Source organism: Centrocercus urophasianus, unplaced genomic scaffold (assembly GCF_019232065.1).
Source record: "Centrocercus urophasianus isolate 14NV4802_14NV808 unplaced genomic scaffold, USGS_Curo_1.0 seq_34, whole genome shotgun sequence".
NCBI classification, from domain to species: domain Eukaryota; kingdom Metazoa; phylum Chordata; class Aves; order Galliformes; family Phasianidae; genus Centrocercus; species Centrocercus urophasianus.
Genome location: NW_024884911.1, coordinates 6550643 through 6576351, shown reverse-complemented (window position 1 = coordinate 6576351; position 25709 = coordinate 6550643). Strand labels below are relative to the sequence as shown.

General features: G+C 43.9%; 1 protein-coding gene across 1 annotated transcript; it reads right to left on the bottom strand.

Moving 5' to 3' along the window:
- Positions 1–396: 396 nt before the first annotated feature.
- Positions 397–24606, bottom strand: CAMSAP1 (calmodulin regulated spectrin associated protein 1). Its single transcript, XM_042830542.1, has 18 exons — positions 24391–24606; positions 23851–24013; positions 16197–16459; positions 15846–16007; positions 15530–15610; positions 11493–11634; positions 10735–10874; positions 10546–10642; positions 9935–10112; positions 9135–9229; positions 8469–8553; positions 5646–8079; positions 4808–4944; positions 4513–4721; positions 4326–4428; positions 3879–3994; positions 3523–3641; positions 397–3280 (listed from the first exon to the last, which is right to left on the bottom strand). The coding sequence occupies exons 2-18, from the start codon at positions 24011–24013 to the stop codon at positions 2978–2980; spliced, it is 4827 nt and encodes a 1608-aa protein (XP_042686476.1). The 5' UTR covers positions 24391–24606; the 3' UTR covers positions 397–2977.
- Positions 24607–25709: the final 1103 nt, after the last annotated feature.

Sequence of the window (25709 nt, the reverse complement as noted above, 5' to 3'; positions counted from 1 at the left end):
CTGCCTTTCTCATGTAGCAACGTCGCGTGGTTTTGTGCCCTCAGCTCTCCCACAAGTGCAGCACACAGCCCTGAGCTGCACTCAGGTTTTCAGAACGCCTCAGTTGTTCAAACTTGGCTACTTCTTGCCTGAACCACAGCATGGTGAAAATGAGACAAAGACACATTAACTACAAAAGCAAAACAGTATGGGCAAACACACAACGCAGTGATGTATGAAAGCTTCAGAAACTGCGCTTAAAAGCACTTTAAAGATGTACATTCTTGTATTTTATCAAGAAACGAGTAAGAAGTCGACCCAAAAAGGGGACCCACACCAGTGCTGCCCTGTGTGCTCATTGCTTAGGGCACGAGTGCAGCACAGCCTGCAGCCCACTGCCATCAGGCACCACCAGAGCCAATGCCTTCACGTGGCACAACAGGAGCAGCTGCAGGCAGCCCTGGGGAAGGCTGAGCTCAACAGCCAGGCCAGGCAGCAGATTGGTGGCACTGAACCTTTCAGTCCACTCCTTCCTCTGAGCAGCAAGATTTCAGGCTGTAGGAAATAATAGAGGAAACTAAAAATAATGTTGAAAAAAGACACATTAAAACAACCGGCCTCTATGAACAAGAACTGTTCTGCACGACAACCTCTGGGTCAGAAGTATTTCTGAGTTGGAAAAGGCTGCAGCTTTGAGATTTAGATGCTTTTGCAGAGCCAATAGAGGTGCATTATGAGGCTCAACAGTCAATTCATATTTAAATTCCAGAGGTTGGTCCTTACAGGTCACAAGCAAGCTAACAGCCAGCAGCTCAGCAGAAGACATTCTATCGATGCTTCTGCCACTGCCTGAGCACTCAGATCCCAGAAAACCCACTGGCCAGACTCAGGAGTCTGAAGGCTGACAAAATAAATCCTTTAGACAACTGTTAAACAACTTCCCAATTTTCTGAAAGCCTGCTGGTCAAATTGCAGCACACTTCAACCAAGGTCAGGAGAGTTAAGCTGCAGTCACAAAGATATTGCAGCTGCTGACAGATGAGCTTTCTAGGAGCACAACTGAACAGAATAGCACATCTTTAAAGCATGTTAGTTCTTTGACGGGATGAAGCATCACAACAACAAAAGGTACTCATGAAATAAAAAGGAAATCAGTTAATGATTTTTATTAAATTTCAGTGCTTTCATAAAATAAATATGGTATATAATATCAAACAGTGAGAAATAAAGCACAAGCATGAAAAGCATGGTAACAAAAGTTACACTCATGACGGTGTTTAATACTTAGCACTTTAGAAACTGTAAAGCCTTTAATTATTTACAAGCAGCAAACTATCTAACATCATTTACAAAGTTGCAGCAGCCTATCAAGAAGTACTGGAAGGGGACAAAAAGATGGAGAGATCACCATGGAAGACCCTCACTCCACTCTACCTAGTTAGCTCTTCATTACGTACCCTACTTTCCCCTGATGTACATGACTTCTCGTGACTTCCATTACTCTCAACGTTGACTAATTACACTGCATTCTATTGCAGAGCTCAGTTCATCTCTAGGTTGGTGTGGTGCCTCCAGCACTCACAAGGGATGTTTTCAAGTAACACTCCAAAGAAAAGTAAACATGTGCAAACCGAAGTTAGAAAGCGAGGCGCCCTGCAGGCAGTCACCCAGATGGAGCAGGGGCTGCTCAGCAGGTGGAGTCGTGTAGGAGCCACAGAAACCTACTGGGAGGTGCAGCCTGAGCAGACATGGGAACACCTTAAGAACTGGAACGGAACTGCAAATACACCCCGTCACCACAGAGAACAACGTAACCTGCTGAAACACGAGGATTTTTAAGGTCATGACTCAAGATTTAATATTTCAACATGAAAAGAAATCCAAGCCATTCGACTTTTTTGGGCTTTCGAAACAAATGCAAACATCTCTGTTTAAAAATCGCTCTTAAATGAGAAAAACAAATCAATATATATTAATATATCACCCAAAATAAAAAAAAAAACGTACACACTCTTCATTTTCGAGCATGCTGCTCATTCAGAAGAAAGACAGGACAGAGAAAGTAGAATTACATTTCATGATATAATAAAAACATTAAAATTTGTGATCCTTAAGTGCACCATCGTACAGAGTAGCGTGCTCAGAGTGGACATGTTCTATACCTACCAGAATCCATCTTTATTAAAGCAAACAAATCCTTAGGACACTACCTGAAACTGATAACAACTGTGCTCCGTTCAGCTTGCTTGCCTCAAGTTTCAAGCAGGCACATTCCAGCCAGCAGCACCTGTATGCCTCTTCATGATTGTATTCCACAGATCTTTCCATTTGTGAACAACTTTTAGTCGCTTTTTGTTTGTTTTTAAAAAAGACTGGCTTTTGCAATGCTTATTCCAAACAGACACTGCAAGAACTCTGTTCTGAGCAGCACAGGTTGGGGCTCTTTTTCAGAGGTCTGAGAGCTGGGCTCGCGTTGGCAGTAGATACAGAGCAGCTATTGGACGTATCAAACAGTGCCTCAAAAAAGTCTGAAAGGAAGATTTCCCTAAAGACTGCTTTAAAAAACCAAACCAAACCCAAAGCACTTCACCCGAGATCTGTTCCATCTTCTGCTGAAGTTCAGAGCTTGCCAGCTTTAAGAACGACAGGAAGGAGGCGGCAATGAGGCGGAAACAAAACCAAGTAATTCCCAATTTGTACCGATGGAAAGCTTCAAGTAAAAGGAAACCCACTTGTTAAAGATCTTGCTACATGCACAGTCCCTCATCAGTTGAAAGCCACAGTAGTTAGCATTGGGTGTAACAGCAGATTTCTCATTCATAAAAAACACTGATAATGTTCCTTCATTCTTAATTACTTGCATCCACGGTTTCTGTTTAGAAACTTCTTAAAAAATGTTTATGGTTCTGCACATTTCATACCAAACCAGAGGAAAACAGTAAACATGTCTTCATTTGATGCAATCCCATTCAGCAATCTCCTCCCCAGGAGCTCAGTGTCATTTACGAGTCTGAGTCTTCTTTGGCACTGCAGGTCGCTTGGCTTGCCACAAGTGGTTGTGGATGGTGAGAGCATCCACACTAACAGACATGGTTTTGGCTGGAATCACATTGAACTGTTTTCTGTCTGAACTGTATTTGTAAAGTTTGTCAATCATTTTCTTGGTGATGCTCTTTGGCCCCGTTCCAGTCAGCTTGTAGATTTCTTCAGTGTCTGGGTAGTAGCAGTAAAGTGCTCTGAACTGGCAGCCAGCATCACGGAACAAAATGATGTAGTGGTTGGCATCACATTTTTCAAGCTCCTGCATTAAAAACAAGCAAGTAAACATACATGGAGACTTCAGCTCACAGTGAAAACTCCCATATGGTGTGCCCAGTTTTTAGCTTTCCCACATAGCTAAAAAAGTGGGTTCTTCTTGAATAGCATTCCTCATTTCACAGGTACCTTAGGAAATTAGCACCATGGATGAGTGGGGTTCTGAAGCGAGCACTACAGGTGAACTTGACTGTGAGTGCATTCATGATTTCATATTTTATTGCTTACCTCTAATATTGAATTCTTATGTGGTTCATTCACTTTTCCAGCAAGACAGCAATGAGATATAGCATTGTGAATGATAGGTTTGTTTGATTTGCTGCTGGGTTCCTTAAATAATTTTGGACCTAAGGAAGAGAAGCAAGCAAACTTTAGTTGTCCAACTCTTAAGAACATTAAGAATTCAATTCATCAGAAGTGCTAGAAAAAAATAAACATTTTCTTCAATAACTTACTTGTAGATATCAAACAGAACAAAACAGACTTGATAATGTCTCAAAAGTACCGGGTCACACCAAACCCACCAGAGCTTTACATAGCCTGCTAGTCACAATAAATGCTCACACTAAAATGAAAATGGTTACCTGTGTATTCTGCCACTGAAGCAATAGAAGATGCAGTTGAAGCATTCTCCCAGTCTCTTTCTGTGTTTCTGCTAGGATTTCTGCTCAATATTGGTAACGACTCCATAGATTCAACTCTGTTGGGAAGGGAGAGAGAAAATAAGCATTGTTTTCCCTTCAAATCTCCAATAAGTTCACCAGACACCAGCCCTGAAAAAAAAAACAGATTGCTGTCCCTCTTCCTCCTCAGAGCTGTCAGACTCTTCCTACCACATTACTGAGGCAAACTTTACAAATAAAACTTCAAGTTTGTACAGATTAAATTTGGCACCCAAGTGAAACAGCAGATGAATTAGGCAATTACTGTCTTGCCTCTATTCCTGCAAACCAAAGCAAACAACACTGAATCCTAAAACACTCTTGTAAGGCAAGATAAAAGTTTCTTTCTTTCTTTTTAAATCTCTCTACCTCTGAGACGGCGTGCCACCAGAGTGTACGCTTTCAGGTTCTGTTGTTGCTGCTGAGGCCAAAGAAAGACTGGAACCAGACTGAGCGCTGCTCAAATTGTCAGCTACAAGAAAGAAGAGAAAACGTGAATACATTTATTAAAGCAGATCAGCAGACTCACTGAGAACAAACAACTCAAAATTCTTACGAGTCGAAGAACACTTTGTCCCTGAATCACTGTAAGATTCCTCACGATGGACTGACTTGGGCCTGGGTTTCTTGGGCTTTGATTTGGGCTTTCCAAGCCCTTGCTCCTCCAAGATTTGTTGCTGTTTTTTCCTTAGATACTCTTGCTTGATAAGTTCCCTACGAGCCTTCTCCTCTTCTTTGCGTATCCTGTCCTCCTCAGCTTTGCGACTGAAAAGCAAACCACAACATTCAATATGTGATGATTTTCCTCATTTTGAAGGTCAAAGGAGCCATCCTTTTCCACATGCTATTACCGAGCTTCATCTCTTTTTTGCTCAACTTCAGCCTCCAGCTGCTGCTTCCGAAGCCGAGCCTCCTCAGCTTTGCGCTGCTGTTTTAGAAGGAACGCCGCACGTTTTTTCGCCAACTCATCTTCTGCTTTCTGTTCATCCTGCAAGATTCACAGGGATAGAAAATCATAAAGACTACAGGAAAACACATCAACATGAGCATCAAGGATTGCTGAGGATTCCAGGAAGATTTTTAAGGAAAACATATGGCAGTACCTTTGGAGATCTTGATGATCAGAATCGAAGAGTGTAAGTCAGAGAACCATACTGAATTTTTTGGTGCTCTCCAAGAGAGCTTCAACACCAAATTTTCCTTTAAGTCCATTAAAGGAAAACAATGCAGGGGCTCACCTTACCCCGATTCGTTTTAAGTGAAGTTAAACAGCACAAAACCTTGTAAAACTGTAATGTATCATGGAACTGCAGTGTTGCCTAGAGTGGAGAACATAGATAACCCCAGCACAATGATAGCCTTTACAGCAATAAACGTGCACCATAGTGCACAGCATCAGAAGACAAAGTTACTGAAGTAAAACCTGGAGGTTTTTTAAAACAGAAATGGACAAAGAAGGTATTGTCATGTCAGCACATACAGTTGCCAGGAGATTGCTCCCTATCAGAAGACTGCTTTCATACAACGTAAAGAACTTTTCTCCTCAAATGTGTTTTTTTCAAATCCTAATATTGCAACCAAAATGCATCCGGCTCCACCAGATGACTCAAGAATGAAGAGGCAAAACCAAGTTCTTAACGCTGGACAAAAGTGTACCAATCCCTAAATACATAAAGGTAACATATTTACCTTGAAGAAAAATCCCACACCAGACTTCTGGTCACCGTCGCTAATTATATCTGCAGAGCTATCCTGGTTCTCAAGTTCTCCTTCATCTGGAGCTTTTAAGTCAGACAAATCTACTTCAATGAGATTAGCCTTGCTCCTCAGTGGCTCATCCACAGGGACATTTTCTTTTCCTGAGCCATCAGAAGAATTCAACCCTGTTTCTTTGAAGCTGTTATTCACCTCTTTGCTCATCTCAGAAATGATATTTGCATCTTTAGAGGTGGAGAGAACAAGTGCCCGCTGATTACTCTCATCATGAAGTCTGTAGGTATCAAAGAAACACTTTTCTTGAGACCCACTTCCCAGATCAGGACTAATTTCAGAGCCTATTTCTGTCGGCGTCTTCAACAAGCTATTGGATGGAAATGGTCTCAAATGCGGCAAGGTTTCGAGACTCTGTGTTGGGGTTTTAACACGTGCTGAGTTCTGCTGTCTGTCTTTAGGGACTTTCAAATCAGCTGGTCTTCCTGATCGAGGACTCCTGCCCTGACCGAAGCGAGGCGGTTTACGAAGACTGTTCATTCCAGTTGGTGACAGGGGCTCAACAAAATGGATCGATGGTTTTACCTTTTGGTCCTGAGAGTTACTTCTGGTTCCTGGTGACGGCACTGATGGAGATTTCATAAGCAGTTCCTGTTGCTGAGAAATCTTTAATATAGCCTGCTGAAGTGTGCTGATTGTCTCATTGAGCTTTTCAATAGAAAGATCACATTCATTAATATCTACTTCTGTAACGCTGTCTTCCAGAAGGGCAGCAGAAATAATTTTACTTTTTTCCAATTCATGTATAGCAGCAGAGTCTTTTGGTTTATGTTGCTCAAAAGCTATGCTTTCTTGCATTTTTACTTTTGTTACCTCTTGAGAATCGTTAAGCACGTCTTCTCTTTCCTCCTCCTTCACAAAATACTCTTCAGACTTAGAACCCAAAGAAATTTCATCTAAGTCTTCACCATTCTGCCGAGGGTATTCTTTTGGAAAATGTTCTGGTTTAAGTGGTTGTGGAACATCGGGAGATTTCCCTTTCTTAACAACATGCAAGAAAGCTGCCTTGCCCAATTTTAGTCGCTGCCTTGCTGATAAGGCTTCCATCTTCTTCTTCTGAGCTTCTATTGCTCTTCGTTTCTCTTCCAACTGCATATGAAGCTGCACCAATTCAGAAGCTAGAAGATTAACATTATCTTTATTTGGTCTGTTGGGGCTTTGCTCTCTCTTCTGTTTCCACGTGGTCAGCGGAGCTGGGCAGCTTTCTGATCCATCTGGCGTGGTCTTTTGTGAACTACTTGTGCTGGACTTAGTTTCATAGCTGTTAAGCCTCTGAAGCTTTCGTTCTGCAAAACTGGTCATGCGGACACTGCCACTGGCCATGGACACACTGCTCACTTGGGAGATGGTACTCAGACACGGGCTGGAGCGCCCGCTTGCATCATCTTTATCTTCGTGTTCTTTTACCTTCATGTCTTCTTGCAGCTTTGCAGATTCTTCCTCACCTATGTATTTAGCGACCATAGGATGGTCGTCTAAGACTCCCAGGTCCTGTTCAGCGTCCTCTATGTCTAAGAGATCAGAATCAGAGTCCTGTCTCACCATAGTCCATGTAGTATCCGGAACATGTAAATTGAGACTCTTTACATAACTTACATTGACTTTACTAGCTATGTCATCATCAGATTTAGCAGCATGAAGAAAAAATCCTCCAGTGGGTTGATCCTGAGCAGAAGGATCTAAACTGCTACTAGCTAACGGTCTGGAGGCTTCCAACCCTGCCTCCACCAGGGCTACTGAGTCTGCAGCACCAGACTCAGTAACTGGAGTGAAATCAGAACTAGAAATTGGAGTAAAAGTCCTACTGAGATCATGGTCGCCATGACCGCTACTTGTTTTCTTGCGAATCAAAGGCAAGTGTCCCTCATTTAATCTCTTTGTTATAAAACTCCTTTGCTTCCCCTCCCCACATTCATCCTCTTTATTTATTATTTGTTTCTCCTTTGCTGGCTTTAGAACTGCAGGCATTAAAGGCTCCAAGTAGAAACTGTCTGGTTTGCTTTCTGAAGACTCGCTGTTTATTTTTGGAGACCACGCAGTTGCAGCTATGCTGGGTACTCTGGCTGCTGCATTCTGCAATTCCACGTCACCACGGTTTGGCCTTTCTTCAGATCTGATTATTGCAATAAGCTCTTCATCTTCATCCTCAATTTCAACATTGTTCAGCAAGCTCTTCCCATTAGTTTTCAATGATGGAGGATGGGGCTGGTTTTTTGGAGTTACGTTAACGATGTTTGAAGCAAGACTGTCTTTGCTGATTGATCTAGCCAGACTAATGCTATCACCAGACCCAGGGTCCACATCAGTACTGGCAGAATGATGAAGAGCAAACGGTGTTGGCTGAGACAGAGGCCTAGAAAACATAAGAACAGTGTACTGAAGAGAAAGTACAAGAAGTTACGATTTGCTGAGTTAAGGAGCATAATAGACAAAGCCAACATTTCTGTTCTATCTGAAAATGGCAGCCTGTAGCAAGAGTGACCACCAACAGTAAGACAGCAACCTCAGATACTTAAATTCTCAACCATGCTTATTGCAAATCACGTTTGAAGTATGTTCAACTGCAACACTAAAATCAGACATCCCTGAAAATGCTTTTTTTTTTTAATTAAAGGAAACAAAGTTAAGCAATTCAGTCCATTTCTAAAGAAGTGATACCATATTACTACAAGGACATTTGTCACAGTATGGACTATCCTTCCATTAAACAGTGCTGTAATAATACCCACAAGCACACATTACCTGGGTTTCTTCTCTGGCCATGCAAGAACTGAACCTCGTGGCTGCCCATCAACACGGGTCAGAGAATTAGAACGATGTCGATGACCTACAATATTTTTTAAATGGGCAATGTTTAGAAACAACCCTTAAGCTAAGAGAATCATTGCCTTTAATAGCAAATATAATACATTATTTCGCCAAGAGATGGCAGCAAAAAACAAATTTGCACAAACCATTAAAGAAAATTAAACAAAAGCCTGGTAAAATACACTGAAAAAATGGCACTGTATACATAAATATATATATAGACACATGTGCATACACATCTGTATATATTTATTATACACAGATATGAATTCTGCATTTCCAAGCATGGAAGTGCTCAGTTTGCTTTCTTCATCCTTCCCACTCAATTCCCAGCCCCATCTTTTTTTTCTTTTTTTGCTTGGGTTTAAACAGTCTCCATCATGGCATGTTGTAAGAGCCCAGGCAGTTGAAATGAAGTTTGGTCAGTACTATTGCTGATAAAAGAAAATAAGTTCTAAGTAACTCTGTATAAAACCCAAATTTTCCAAAAGTACCTTTAAATTAAGTTTACTGTCTTCACTTAGCATGTGTATTTCTTGGTTGCATTGACAGTGATTGATTGGCATTGCCTTTTGAAATGTAAATTCAAAGTAGACTTACCAGGGCTCTCTTCACCCTGTAAAGATTTTTGCTGCTTCTGTCTCAAAGGGAGCAGTGGATGGGAAGGGCTAAAGGCAGGGCTTCCTCCTTTGCCACTAATTGAGAAAATCAGAACAGTAAGAATTCATTAATAGAAGATTTTTTTTTCCTATAACAACAGAGAAAGGTTATACAGCAGAGAAGTTACAGTAGTAAGAGTTGCCCCCATTCTCTCCTGAAGCACAAGATCACATCATCAGTATTAAAGAACTTAAAAATTAAGGTTTTCACATGAAACAATAGAAAAGTAAACTACTATCTGAAATCAAAGTGTTTTATGTTGTTAAACAGAGCGACTTTAAAACGTAGCTCAGGTCACAGTACACTTGAGACAAAGTAAAGGCTGAATTAACTTTCTTACAGCTCTCACATTTGGTACAGCTGAAAAACCTTGTCACTGACTTCCTCGTGCATTGAATCAGTTAAGGTTTTTCATACCAACATTTAAAGAACACGGCCAGCAAAGATCAGATGCTTGCACAGTTTTCACATTTCACACTATCTTCAAAATAAAAATTAGAAGAATTTCTTCTATAACACAACAGTGACATTTGGTGTTGAGGCTCACTGGAATTTGCCAAAGATCAAACATAACAGTGCCAAGAATTTCTCTGAACTTCAGAATATTTTACATATTGAGTGAATTCAAGCTGTGTGCAGAAAATCTGCAGCAAAATCAAAACAGCTAGAAGCAGAATTTTCTATGTGATCCAAAATAATCCAGTATAAGATCCATCTAAACAACATGAAAACAGACTTACAGGTAGTCAGGTTCTTCAGGGTGCAGGTAGTACCTACTGCAAGCTTCAGAGCCTGCCTGAGCTGAGGGCTGCATGTCTGCAGGATTGGTACTAGCAGGACTGGCCATGAAACTTCTCTTAGTTGCATTGGAGATGGGAACGGGTGGGCGGCTGCTCTTCTGCTGCAACACTGTTTTAACTGCATATATATTAAAAATTGTGTGTTAATGTTATAAATAACCATTAAAATAACAAAGCAGAAAAGGAAGTTTCAAACTGCAGTACACTACAGCGACCATTTTGTGACACAAAACTGAAATGCAGTAGAAGTAATAACCTGGATTTAAAAAACATATATTCTGGTGGTTTTATTGGAAAGGAAGTAAATGATGAGTGCATTGGAGTAAAAAAAAAAAATAATCTGCTTATCACATTGCAAAACTTAGAACCCAACCCACAAGGACTAACCTGGCTTTCCTTTTTTCCCTGCTTTCAAAGACCACGGCAGCATGCAGAAAGCTCCAAAGCAAACAGCAAAGCTCCAAAGCAAACAGCAACGTGTAACGGCTTTTCATTCTGATGTAAATATTTGGAAATAACTCACTAATATTTATGAAACATAAAAGACTTACCATCTTTTATTTCCTGAACATCTCTTGGTTGCACAAAGTCTGGTTTGACGTTCTCAAACCACCAGAAGAGTTCCGCAATGAATACCATGACGTTAGGCTAGAAGAGAAAACAATGCTCCTCACAGTAACAAAATAACTGCTAGTGATGTGCCTACATTTTGTTAATGTGTCCTTCATTATGTTTCTTACCTTTAAAACTAAAGGAGCATACAACATGTCCTCCAGTGTGAGATAAAAGCATTTGTTTAGATATTCATTTGAGAATTCTCTCAAGAGTTGAATATTATAAAGGCTGTCAGCGATTGATGTCACCTCCTTCAAACAAATATCTAGAAAGGTAAGAAAGACAAGTTATGGCACTAACCAGTGAGTTAAACTTCCATCCACAGCTAACAGATATACTATGCACAGGAACTTCAGAGTGCTTATAAAGCATCACTTCATATTTAATGGCCAACAGTGAATCTTTCTACCTCTTAAATACCAGAGGATAGGAAAAGAAGGGAGAAGAAAGGCACACACAACCAAGTATCAATTTGGTGTTTGTTTTACAAACCATATATGATTTTCATATCACAGAAGAGGTGAACAGGCCACAAACGATACCCAGTGGTAAAGTAAAAAAGCAAATAAAACCAGGTTTGCAAATGACACAGGCTGGCAGTTCAAGTTGTATACATCTGCTGATCACCACAAGAACTGTGAGCCAACAGTAATGTGTGTTTATTTCTTCTGAAGGTTTAATCAGAGCAAGCTCAGTAATATAAGAGACAACATCGTACCACCTACATCTATTAAAAAACAGACTACCTCCTATAACATCTGCTGCTTTTTCATTTGATAATTATGATTATAATTATATTGATTATATTGATTATAATTAATAATCATTTCTAGTTCAACTTTAAAATACTTCAGAATACTATCTAAGAAACTTTTCTACATACCATCTAGCTTCATTTGCTCTGGACAATAATAGTGTATCACAGCTAACAGAGCAGCACCATCACTACCATCCTTCATCAAGTCCTCCAGCAAAGGAAAGTAAGGTAATTGCCTGCTTGACAGATGGTCTCTTCGGTAACGCACCTGAAAAAAGAAAACTGGTGTTCATGTGATGCCAAGGAACACAGGAGCTGTAGTTAAGTACTGAAAGCTCCTTATGGTGGATCCTTCATAGCATTCTACTTTATCTAAGTCAAAAACAATGTATGTGGTTATACTCTCCCCTCCATAGAGGCCAATTCAGAAGAATACAGTGCTTCCATTTTAAACATTCTCATATCTGGAAGCAGTCCATGTGGGATTCCTAGCTTCATAGACAGGTTTTAACTTAATGCAAACTAATTTCAGTCAGAATCCTTCCACGCAGATGCACAAATGCAGCAGACTCAAAGAAAGAGAAACAGACAACTTACACATATACATATAAAGCTTCAGGGGAAAAAATTAAGATGAACTAGTGATTTCTCATGTGTTACCCGCACACAGACTTGCCAGCATATCACCAGAGAGCAAAGGTTTCTTGGAGAGATTCAGAGCATTGTATACAACAGCAATGTGCAAAGGAAAAAATGTGGCTTTTCTCAAAAACGCTCTGCGAGAGGAGGAGGAAAGGCTGAAATCAATGGCACAACTCTCCTTGATTTCACCACACATCAACACCAAACTCCTACTGGCTACCTCTGGAGCCTCACATGATTTTGAGCTTAGTTGACGAGTATCTAAAGAACGTCCTGCAATTTTTTCAAGAAAAGTTTTAGCACTGATGTTTACTAACAATCCACGTGCTGGACTGGAGGGCTACAGCCAAGTCCCAGCAGCAAAATGATCCAGCAAGCAAAAAATAATACAGTGCAGAGCCCATCAGAAGTATCTTACAGCGATGGAAAAGATTCCTTTCACACCAGCACGTTAACAGCACTTAACATCTCATGAACTCTCTTCATGCACGTGCTGGCCTAGCATACTGCTATGCAGAGAACATCCTTAAGGAGAGTAAGAAAGTTTTATTTTATCTGTAGTACCATAAACTTTCCAAGATAACCTGGGCAAGCTCTCTGTGCACACACACACACACACACACACACACACACACTCGTGTCAATTTAGGATGGCACAGGCTGAGAAAAATTATATTCAAAAGAAAGAAGGTGGCTCATAAGCAATTTAATAATAAGAATTTCAGAATAAGGAACAGCTCCATTTATTTTGAACAAGTGTAAATACAGCACGTTGTGTTTCTCTGGCAAAGGTAGTATGTCTAAAAGCAATGCTATTGCTATTTTCCCAGGTGCAAATGATCTTTTTTCCCCAGCCTGGAGCACTCCACAAATACGTAATGGAATGTGAATCATACTGTACCACACGAGCATATTCCACTGGTTCCTGCATGCAGTGCGATATGGCATGCATCAGATCAGGCTTACACAAAAAGAAATAGCAAGATATAGGTGGTGGTTATTCACACACGAAACAAATCAAAGGCATCAGCAACATCCATTATGCACTGGAAAGGCGGTCATTAAGTCTGATGAAACAAGTGTGCACACTAAGGTGATCTGGTTAGCTTAAAAGGTTCATCGTTTATCCACTTAGCTGAAGTAAACAAATTAAAAGAAACGTCAGGAATTTCATTTTGCATTTTGGTTGCTCCGCTATTTAAAATAGGAACGTATTTCTGTTCTAATGAGAAAGGAATTTAAATGGAATTTAAACCAACCATGGTCAATACTGTATCTGTTTCTTCTACTCTCACTTAGGAGTCTCTAAATACAACGTGAACCTACGCAGCTTCTTGGCAATGCTATCAAATGTAGGCCTCCGATACAGATGGGACCTTTGAGCACACAGAACACAAGAGACAAACTGCAGGTCAATACTTGATTACGTTGTCACGAGTCATTAAACGAGGCTGCTGAGGCTCTGGCACAGATTCCATCAGCCTGCAGCTCCCTGCTTCCATTCTCTTTATTTCAGATACTTCAAGTTTTCGGTGCGGTCCACTCGGTTGAAACAAACCCAAGATTGTAGAATCATAGAACAGCTTGGGTTGGAAAGAACCTCAAGGATCATCAGGTTTCAACCCCACTGCCACAGGCAGAGCTGTCAATGCTTCTTCCAGTATTAGGAGCATGAAGGGAGTGATGGAGCTCAGTGTGGAAAGGCAGAAATGGCCAGAGCACGCCTGCCTTCTCCAGCTGCACCACTCTTGGGAATCTGCAACTGAGACAACAGCTCTCATCCTACCAAGCAGAAAATGAGAAGCATCACATCCAGCAAAGTGGAGGACGAAGGGCACCGAGGCCAAGAGAAAACTGAGGAACAAACGAGAACCTCTGCAAATTCAGATAAAACCAGGAAGCTCAACTAAAAGCAAACAACATCAATTCCACTTTGTATAAAGCCAAAATGTTTTTATTTCCATTTTCACACTTCCCCTAAAATAAGAATACTGTCTTTCCTCCCATTATGCCAGCTTCAGTTTAATTCACCATACAGTTCCACCCTTCATAGCAATAGGTCCAAACCGGTTCGACAAATCTTCTTACCTCATCTCAATGAATAACGGTGTTCTGGGTTGGATTTACCAACTATGGGAACGCCAGAGCACCACACAATGAACCAGTGCAGACATCTACTTATCTTAACAATGGATTCAAAGATTAAGCAACCATTTAAACTGACCAGCTTTTGTATCACCTTAGTGCTGCCATCCATTGCCTATTTACAACAGAAATACTGAGTGTAACTGTTTCAACCACTGTTAATCTCCCAGCTTTTTGCTGCTACTCCATATTCCTCACTCCTGCACTGGGGAAACAATTTTGAAGTGCTGTAAAGTGATTATGCTGTATGCTGTACAGTATGCAGAAATCGTGTTATGAAAATAAAGCCTGATGACCAGAAAGCTTATGCAGAGGGTTTGTTGGTTTTTATAAAGAATGCCTAAGCAGCATTGCAAATGGAAGCAAACAATCCCAAGAAATTTAAAAAGCCATGATTTCGTGGATGACAACTGGCGTAAAAGTAAATCACTTACAGGTACTAATTTCCAATACCATTTGGAAGGAGACTGCTCAGGAAGCAAGGAAAGGAATGTAGGAATAGGAAAGGAACATCAGCAATGCAAGTTATAAGCAGTAATACTTCAATACTTTCATACTCAGAGGGTTTGCAGTCCAGAAGTTTAAATTAAGGAAGAGGCCCCAAAGTCAGTAGGTCAAATTGGTAACATGGGGTCCTTTGGAGCAGACATCAACTTGTGAACTGAACAGCTCTCAGGTCCCTCATCATCAGAAGATTTTACATAAAGCACACAAAACCTTTGCCACAACATGGAAATCAAATAATAGTGCCTTGTTTGTACATTACAATTTTATCCCCTTTGCACAGCAATGCCAACTAGAGGAAAGTGCATGGAGCTCTTCTAAAGGCTTTGTGAAGCCATTAATTGGGAGCACTGATAGTGGTGTGCTATGTTTGCAAAAAAAAGAAGTCTATTTTACATTCTCCAGCAATGAAGTGTACAGTGTTTTTGCAACATTATGCATTGCGATATATCTTCAGGGGAGAAGGTAGAAGAGTCACAAACATGTAACATACCAAAAGTATGCTCACCAGACAGAGCTGGAATGAGCTTCTAAATTGAAATTAGACAAAATTCATGCAAAATGAATACGCCCCCAAAAGCTTTCAAAATATATGCTATATATTTTGTTCTGTGAAAGCTGAGTGAAGTCTACTGAAATTATTAAACTAACACAAGTTATTTTAGTCCAACTAAAAGGAAAGTCAAAAGATCCTACAGGGATTGAAAGGAAAGGAAGGGCACCAAGAAACACAAATTGCATGCACAGAATCTCAGGAGTTTTGAGGACTGGATGCCTCACATTTATCTGACAAAGAAAACGCTGAGATGTTTATACCCAAAGCCACTGATCACTAAAGCACAGAGTTCTGACTGAAGACAAAACTGTTTTACCTTCTGATGCCCGGGACTTTCCATTAACTGCTGTTTTAATTTGATCTCCTTCTCTGTTATCTCTCTCATTTTAAGGTTCACCTAAAAGGGCAAAGCACAGAAAGGATTAACATCGGGATAAATACATCCAAATACACATTTGCCTCAAGTAACAAAAAATAATCTTGTGGAACAATAACACGATAATCACAAGCAGTTCTTTGAAGTAGAAAAGATGACAGAAAGGGGCAGTTAAGAAAGATGGACGGAATGCACTCATCAGAAGCTTTGTGAACATTGCACAAGGAACAGGCACTGCCCTTGAAGCAAATTTTACCTTGTTAATCCAGAAAACCATTGCATCCTCCAGATCATAGGGCAGTTCTTTTGAGGCACTGAATGTAGAGAAACGCTTGACGCTAGCGACCACCTTTTCAATGCTGATCATTTCTACAGTGTAGGCCATCATAAGGGCGTCAATCATGGCCATGTGAGAGCTCTGAAACAAGGACGCAATGAGTACCAGAAACCAAAATCCTGCAGGAAAAAAACCTTTGTATACTCTGACTGTATTTACACTGAAAAATTCCCGAGGTTAGCGGCCTAGAAACGAGAATCCCTTCCTTCCGTGAACGATTTCAAATCGCGTTAAATAAAAAGATCATTAGGTGGATTTAATTAAGCTAACCATTTTGATCGGTGCGCAGCCCAGATCGGATTCAGACACAGGTGTGTCATCGCCCTCCATGACGTAAATCCCCTTTCGAGACAGCGCCTGGATCACCGACTGGTGGCCCTGCAGCGCTGCCACCTGGTCGCCCTTGAGGATCAGGCTGCAGACGCGGCAGTACAGCTCACTGGACAGCAGCAGCTTGATGACGGGAGGCTTGATGTGCTCCTGCTCATACTGGTCTATGTAGAACGGGTCCTTCAGCTCCTCGGGGACGTTATCTGGAACAAAGGGGTTTCAACAAGCGCATCACTAAGGCTGTAATTCGCAGGCAGCAGAGCAGAAGGGTCAATGCTTGCACTGTGCTTCTCCCCCAGCGGCTCCCACCCTCACCAAGACCTGCACATTTGCTGCTAATCAGCAGATCCACACAGCTGGCAGCAATTCTATCATTTCAAATCACGCACTGCTAGCTGAAGCACTGTCGGTGCTAACAGTTGCAATGCTACAGCTCCAGGCCAATTCCAACAGCCCAAAGTGGCAGGGAAAGTTCTTGTGAGCAATATTTCCTCAGCATTATTCTAGGGATGCAAAACAAGTTAAAATTAGATGTGTTCTAAAATAAATGCTTGTACCATATCCAGCAATCAGACTGGAGCCCAGCAGTAAGAACAGGAGTCTCCACACCAGCAGTACTTGCCAGCCTCACCTGTGTTTTCCTACAAGAAGCCTGACATCGTATTGTACTCGAACACAGGGTTTGATCCCATGTCACCCAATCACTGAAGATCTCCCCCTGAAGTCACTCCAACTGTTCATGTTAATAAGCACATCTAAAGCTGAAGGAATCACTGATCTGGCAGCACATTCACTTTCCTTCAGCTCATTTCTAGAATAAACACATTTCCCCATTCAAAAAAACTCTGAGCCACAGCATCTCTCAGAACTACAAAATGAGCCACACCATGTTCGTATAAAGAAGAGAAAGTGAGACAGGATCGTATCAAGTATAAGAGCTAAAAGTACATCTCACTTCAATAAAAACACGTAGTAAACCAGTACTGTAATAATATCCCCAACAGCTACTCACACTTTGCCACACAATACTGCCACTACTTGTCAAAATGGAAAGGTTTTTGGAGTTCTCAAGAATTAAGAAGATTATTTTCCTTTACATGGCATTGACTGCTGTGTTACACAGATACATGCAGTCAGCATATAAGTAATACTGAAGACACTGGGGACAGGAACAATGAAACCTTGCTGGCACTGCATCAGAGGTATTGGTTAACAGAGTTGCCCATTCGTTAGTGAACAGATAGCAAATTCAAATATTTCTAATCTCCTTAATATTAGACAACCTGACCCAGAAATGCAAGGCTGCTGAAAGGTAATTCCATTTAACAGACGTTTAACACTGAAGTAGGGCCTCCATTGCTAACAACTGGGAACATCCAAAACTCAGCCTTTCCCCACTGCAGGACTGCATTCCACTGCTCAGAAAGACCTGAGCATGCTGCCTCTGTCACAGTGCAAAACCCTCAGCACTTCAACCTACAGAGCACAGCAGTGGCACAAACATGCACATGGATTCACACACACACACATGGATTCACACACACACATTTGCATTACCTTCTCTTTCAGAGCCGACCAGATTCTAGTTTGATGCTGCGTCCAATCAAATTAGTTTAAGGACTCAAAAGCCCAGAACACAGAAAATAAAATGCAGAGTTAAAGCAAACAAACAAAAGCAAAAACGTGCATTTGCACAAATGCAGAGGTCTGATGAGAGCAGTACGCTCTGGTCTACATCCAACTCCCACCACAACAACGGCTGCTGAGACCTTTCCCTCAACACCTGCACCTCCAAACGACAGCGCTGTTCTCCAATCTGCAGCAGCCACACGACCCCCAGATGTGTCCCAGCTCTCACTGCCATCGCTGATCAACGAGCCAAGGCCCTGCTTGAACACAACACCCATCTGTCCAGCCCCAGTTTCCATGAGCACCTTTTGCAATGCTTTACTTTCGTGACCTGTAACAGTACTCAGGTGTGAAGAAACCTACAGTCATTAAAACTTGTATTTTTACATGTGTGCGCCATGGAATGCAGAAAATCAACATGAAAACATCATTCAGAGCAACTAGCAGCTAAGCTACAGCTAAAAAAATAAAAAAATAAAAATCAACTGGAATTGAGTTTAACGAAACTCACCAAAGCAAAACAGAAACAATTAAACCACGTCCTTTTTTTCTTTTTGCCTACTTTAAGGTCTTCAATAGCACCTTGAATACAAAAGGAAGCCGCTTCCACATCTACTACACGTTACCAAAGAGCCTGCACACACCTTCTGTTGCTCCTAACGTGCTTTCTCAGCAGTTACCCCCAGGAAAACATCAGCATCAACTTGCAGGCACACTTTGCAGCCACCAGTTTTTGATGAGCGTTTTTCTTTTGACAGCTTTCAGCTACTGGTGGTTTAACAGCACCTTCAGAACGCTGGTACACAAGTGATGATTAGAGCTGTCAGAGGCAAAGGGCATTCATAAAAGCAGCTTGTCTTCAGCTTCCTATGAGGAATTACAGAGATTGACCAGAGCTGGCTGGATGCTGATTCCATGCTCATTTGACACCATGCTGCTTAGCTGCACACAGTTGACTCGCAGAGCAAAGATGCCCAGTCTTGCTATCTCCAGCACTTGTGGAAGCAGAGCAGTATCATGCTTCCCAACCCTCAGCAGCACGTAATCTGAAGTGCTCTCATCCCAGGGAGCCCAGCAGGGCCGTATCTGTGCTGCCCGTTTTCATAAGAAACGAAGCATTCAAAAATCAATCTGCATAATCACTCATGAAGCAATGGTTTTTGGTACCACGTCAGTGAATTCTCATCGTTCAAAAAAAACCTGTCGGTTCCAAGTTTAAATCATTTTGCATACAAGGGAGTTACAGGACTACAAACATGAGTTCATGTGTAGCAGCAATGAGAACAGCAGCAATTCTGCCCAGACTCCCCTCCTCATTTTAGGTAGGGATCATTTCTTCACTGTCTCACTGACAAACACCGGCTCAGAGATGATCACCCGATTGCTGTGCTTTTCTTTATCACGTTGTAATCTGAACAAATTTGACTTATCCCTTGAACTGGAGAAGTGGAAACCAGCCAGATCTTATTTTACCTCTGGAAGAGCGAAGAACTGGTTTCACATGGAAAGAGAGCCAAAGCATGGCAGCACACAGAATGGGGCTCATTCAGATTCTGAGTAGGGTTTCATTGGTATCAGTATCCGCTCACAGAATTATTTAGTGCTGCTTGGATGTCTGCTAAGCTGCAGAACATAAAGCAGAAGCTACACTTTCTCAGCTTCACTGCAATGAAGACATCTACCCTTGGTTCTAATTATCAATCCATATTATGAACTCCAGAAGTCATCTCTCACATCACTCGTGGAAATCTATGTAATGTGGGCACAAAAAAACCCCCCACACTAAAGATGAGGCATGGTGCCATGCAGTGAGGCTGCCCTTCTGTTATCCTATCTTTGGATCAAACAGAAAGCCATAAGCCTGGACAAAGCAGAAGAAAGGAAATAACCACAATAGTTTTCAACCCTGTAAAGTTCACGTAGGTAATAGCCTGTGTTTATAAACAGGCCCTGTTAAAGAAACCAAATGTTTAACTACTCGAGTGTTTGCCAAACACAACAGGTTTCTCAAAAATATTTTTATTACAGACCTCACTGAGGCGAGGGAAGAGGAACAAGGAACACCAAGGTTTGCTTAGTTCAGCCCTGGAAACATTTTCACACTGCTGGTGCCAACTGGTAACTGCAGGCAGCTATTATGGTACTGCAAAACCTCCCTTAGCAGGTGAACATGAAGGACTTCAAAGACAAGAAAAGCCACAATGTGCACTTCCTCTACAGTGCATTGTAGCACTGCTTTGCCCTCCCTCCTGTACCAGGTCGAACCCTCAGGCTCACGTTAGCACTGAGTGTGGAACCTACACACAGCTCCTCACCCTAATAAGTTCAGCTTCATTTCAGCAACCTGAATTTTACAAATTGCATTTAAAAAGCAGTGAAGTTTGTTATGGAGCGGGTTGGAAACGACACGTGCTCACAGCAGGCTGCAACACAGGGGAACTCTCATTTAGTCCTTCCCTCTCTAAATTTTAACATCAAAACCATGACGCAAACAACCTCGACACACAAATGAACGCAGTCCTAACTCAGCCTGAGAAATGGAAGCTCAGCTGCGGCCCACCTTCACAAGCTGCACCATGCAGAAGCAGCACAGCAAGGACAGCACTGGTGCAGGAGCACAGCTTGCCAAGCTGCTCTAAGCCTCCTGCACTGCCTTCTGCAAGGCCAGGATGAAGCTCTCAAAGGGATTTAAGCACCCTGTGAACTCAAGTTGCACAGAAACCTGGCAGCACCTTTGCTCCTAGACCTCCTGAGCATTAAGAGCTGTGTTTTCACACTGCTACCAGAGTTCCTTACAGTGCACGTTTGGTTTTAATCAACGTTTGCTGATGAAAAAGAGAGATAATTCTTCTCTGACCCATTCTGATTCCTTCAAACTACCATCTCAGCCAAATGGCCTTCCACTCCTTCAGAAGTGCAGAAGGTTTCCAGATGTTTGTGCACAGATCTCGGTGTGGATCTGTGACAGCACACCTGGATTTACTCTGGGAGAGCGGGATGACAGCGAGTGGGGAAACACCTCCTGCACTGCTCCACCCCTTTCTCTCTTCTGCTGTGTGGACAACGGTTGTACAGCCTGCCTCTCCTGTCCATCTGTGACAAGCAGGCACCAGAGATGGGCAGGAGGAGCCCCGTGCAGCCAGAAACAAACCAGTCAGCTCAATCCCTGTGCAAACAGCAGAAAGGGAGTTCTGCAGCAGCAGCTGTTTGTGCTGAAGAGAGAGGGGAGCTGCGCTCAGCTGTTTGGTTCCCAAAACTCTTCTCATGGGCAGCGGAGAACAAAAGAAAGCATCATCAAACGAAACAAATCCCAAACTAGAGCTTCAGCTCCAAGTGATGCCAGGGATGGCCTCGCTGATTTGTCCTTGAGAATAACAACAAAGGATGGAGAATTTTGCACTTAGATGCCAGCTTTGACATGGAAAATTCACATACACTGCAACAGTAAATAGGAAATTTTAGATTTAGGTAAAATCTACAGTGGAGAATGATGAATAGTTATAGTTATAGTCTACACCAGAATCTAATTCCTGCTCTTGGCCATTCCCACACTTCTGCACAAGCTTAGTTTTAACTCAGATGAAATTCAGGATACACAGCAGCATCTGCAAGATTCCAGCACAAAATTACATCAATTCATGAGTTCAATTTCAAATTGAACATTTCCTAACAATACTTTTTACTCAGCCACCTGAAGGCCGTGCTGAAAACCCTATCTGATAGGGAATGACTTTGGAACGTGAGACAGAGCTTTCACATTCCAACAGAGAACTGCTGGGTTTTCTTCATCAGCTTGACCAGAACTAAGCCCAGAGAAACAACACAGCTCTCCCCCAAAAAACACCTTCACAGTGAGATACTGAAAAAAGAAGTGCTTGGGAGCTGCCCACGCCTCACCACACATCCAGTATCTTAAAGCAAACCAAAGACATCCCACCAACACCACGGAGATGACAAGTAACAGATTCAAATATTACACAAAATGATAATCATGCAGAAAGCCTCCTTAAGCTTTAATTCATCTCTCTGTGAATTAAAGAGGCTTATAAATTTCTAAGTATTTTGCAATGCTTTTCTCAAAGCAATGGTTACCACATGACAACTGCTGGAGCCTTTTCAAAATCAAACTACGTTTCCAGAGGCCACAGGCCTGAAAAGACGTACAGAAGCCTTACAAGCTGAAGCTAACCAAGGATATAGAACCCAGAAGTCCCACCAACAACACCTCTTGACATCCATGGCATTTAACTCCCGTTAGAACCTGAACAAGCTGAAACACAAGTGGGAAAATGGCAAGTGATGCTACAGCTTTCTCCATGCTGGAGACCACCCCCCTGTGCCTGTTGTGGACACCTGCAGAAGTGGGGTTCCTCTCTGACCTTTTTAGCCAAGGAAAAGCCAAGCAGGTCCAATTTACTAACAATTCCATGCAGGTCCATGCTGTGAGGTGCACACAGACCTGTGGCAGCCAGCTGAGCCCAGAGCTACAGACACAGCCCTGCACCCTGCAGCCCAGATGACTCTACCAAAGCACGAGGGGCCCAAAGCTTTCTCCTAAAGCAGCATACAACCCACACCAGTCAGCCCTAAGTCAGAGCTGGCTTCCTTTTGAAACAAAGTCACAAAAGAAACAGTGCGTCTTCAGGGCTGGAGGATCTATTTTACCTCTGACTACCAAAAAAACCTTCAGGAAACATCACAAACAGTCCCAGCAACTGAAAAATATTTACATGAAGAAACATCCACTTATCTCTCTTGTGTTACCAACAGTTCATCATCATTGCACTAAAATTCCCACATTTTTCAACTTGATCTATGTATTTTTTTGTCTCCTGTTGCCTATAACAAAATTTACTAACAAAGTGTTACAAAAATCCCAGTCTTCCTCCTATTTCTCCCACAACCATCACTGTGATGAGACCACGCACAGAGCTGACAATATTAATAGAAAAACAGTTTAGGAAATATTTCCACAAGGATAATTTTTTGCTGCAGGAATGGACTGCTTTTCTTCAGCCTTGCCACAAAGTAAGCTAGCACTAATCCATTAAGCACATTACGAGTTTGGCGAATTAGACTTAGATTAACAGGGCTACCTCATTTTCCAAAACAAGATTTTGTACATGTTTTAGCATACGTTTTCTTTTGCATAAGCAAAAACAAGGACTCCGGTGTATTTCTTAGAAATGAAGCTACTCGAGCTCAAGAAGCATCCTGCAGCAACAGTTCTGAATAGACAGGTAAATCTACCTCAAAACAAAGAAGTGATTCCAACAGATGCCAGGAAAATACCGTACAAATGCCTCTGCTGTACAACAACCTGAATTTGTCCACATTGGGCTGTATTGGCCCATGATTTCCCATCTGGGAAAGGAGGACTTCTCCATCACCCACATCGCGCTGTCTGATGTCACACCACACCACCAAACTCCGTGCATACAATATGGCTTCGACATAAAAGAATTTTACCGATCACCAATGGACTGTTTTTCGGTTCACCTTAAAACCAATGACACGATCCAACAAAACAAAACGTACCCAGAAATGCTGCAGAACCCAGAACCCCGAGCTGGGGATGCCAACAGAACATACAAAGAGCATCAAGGCCCCAGCACCTCTTGGAAGAGACAACGGGATGAGGGAGCACGCCGGGGCCTCGGGCCTGCAGGTGCTGCCAGCGTGCTTGTCTGAAGTGTGAGGTCACACCTTCGGAGACGTGCATCCTTTGCATCCTTTGTAACAATAACCCGTGAGCGTTCACCACCCTGTTTGCTGGTTCCCAGCAGCTCCCGTAGGTAGCTCCATTGTTCTGCCGAAGGTACCGGGATGTGCATCATGAATATTCCAACAGAACGGACCATCGCATCGCTGATGTCAAAGACAAAGGCGATTTATGCCGAATTTAACCACTCCTGGCAGGGGAGCGGAGCTGCCGAACGCAGAACAAAACCGGCCGCCACCTCACCTATTCCATAGGCTTTAGCGCAGATCCATTGTAGATTAGCGGCTATTTTCGCTCTGGCTGAATCATACAGCTCCAAAGGGACGATCTCCACCGCGCTATCACCCAAGGCATCCATCTTCCTTCTGCCGCTCTCTCCACCCGCACCAACGTCAACATCCACCATCTAGGAGCAAAACAAAAGGCAGCGGTTCCGTCACACCGCCCGGCTCCCCCGGGCCGGGCCGGGCCGCGCCCCTCCGACCCCGGCCAGCACAGCATCTCTCCCGCCCGCAGCCTCACCCCCCGACGGGCAGCACCTGCGGCCCCCGGCCCCGCCGCGCCCGCCCGCAGCAGCACAGCGCCCGCACGCCCATGCTCGGCCCTCGGCGCGGGGCGAGGAGGAGAGGGGGGAGGAGGAGGAAGAGGAGGAGGAAGGCAGCGGCGCGGCGCCCCCTCCTCTCAATGGGAGAAGGAGGAGGAGGGAGGAGGAGGAAGGATCGGGGCGCAGCCCACCGCCCCGCCGCCCCCCCGCCGCGGCCTGCAGGCCCCGCGCCGCCTCACCTTGCCGCTATCGCCGCCTCATCCCCGAACCGCGGCCGGCGGAGCCCCGCGTCCTCCGGAGCGGAGGGAGACGGGAGGCAGCGCTGAACGGGGCCGCGAGCGGGCGGTGCTGAGCGGGAGAGCGCCGTGAGGGGAGAAGGGAGAGGAGGAGGAGGAAGAGGAGGAGGAGGAGGAGGAGGGAAGGCAGCCCGCCGCTGCCGGGCCGGGGCTGGCAACGCTCGGGACCGCGCGCGCGCGCATGCGCCCGCCTCGATGCGCGCTCCCGCCGCCCGCCTCCCGCCCGGACGCGGCGGCGCGCTCGGAGAGAAGAAAGGCGGGGTTTGGTGCCGGCCGGCGCTGCGCAGGCGCCGCGATGAGGGCCGGGCCGCCCGCGGGCCTCGCTCGGCGACCGTTACCACGGCGTTACCACGGCGACGGGGAGCGCGGCAACGCGGGATCCGCGGCCTGAGCGCGGCGGCCTCGGGGCTGCTGAGGGGAACCGAGGCGTCGCTCCCGACGAGGGACGGGCGGAGCTCCGCCGCTGCGAGCCCGGCTCTGCGAGGGCGTCGAGGAAAGCGAGGGCGGCCCGTGTGCGCGGCGGGTGTGTGGGGAGAACCGAGCCGTGAGATGGAGGAGCCCCGGCTGGAAGATGCGCGTTGTCAGACGCACAGAGCGGGGCTTTGCGGCCTGCACTGCTCACCCCGCACCGCACGGCTGGTTTCCTCCCGGCCACCCTTATCGCATATAAACGGCAAAGAATTTCCAGCGCTCTGCTGTGAATCGTTAGCCGGGAAACCCTCCAGGTACACAGGAACTGCTGCAGTGCTGCACTCAGACGTTTCTTCGTCCTGTGAAGGATGCACATCTCCCTCACCAGCCAGCCCCACAGCACCTCGTGGGAACCCTTTGCGGTGCAGCTCCGTGATGCTGCTCTTCAGGTTATTAGGAACAACCTCCCCCAGGGCTCGGTCTGCTGCTATCTGCTCCTGATCAAAGGATGCCAGAGGTGGTTTCCAGGCAGAAGACTGGCTTACGCAGCCCGTGCATTCCATAGCAAATAATTTGTGTCACGATAAACAGCAAGAAGTGGCTGACAGGCATGAAATAATGATTTTCTTTTTTTCTTTTTGGCTGTAGGTAAGCCATCACAACCACCACAGAGGCCTTCTCCTGGGTGCCCTGCAGATACTGCTGCCCACCGGCCGCCATCTGAAAGCTCACAGATACCTGCTGGAAGCAGCAAGCTCACCCTGCACGGTGACCCTGCAGATTAACTGAGCTGATGAGGTTCACTGATGGCAGCGGGGCTCAGCTGAAAAGTGAAGTTACATGATTAAAAG

Coding starts and splice junctions, on each gene's coding strand:
- CAMSAP1 (XM_042830542.1), bottom strand. CDS start 24,013: ATGGTGGATGTTGACGTTGGTGCGGGTGGAGAGAGCGGCAGAAGGAAG. Junction 8,554..9,134: donor ACAGGGTGAAGAGAGCCCTG/GTAAGTCTACTT, acceptor AAAATATTGTAG/GTCATCGACATCGTTCTAAT. Junction 3,995..4,325: donor GGTGGCACGCCGTCTCAGAG/GTAGAGAGATTT, acceptor CCTTCCCAACAG/AGTTGAATCTATGGAGTCGT.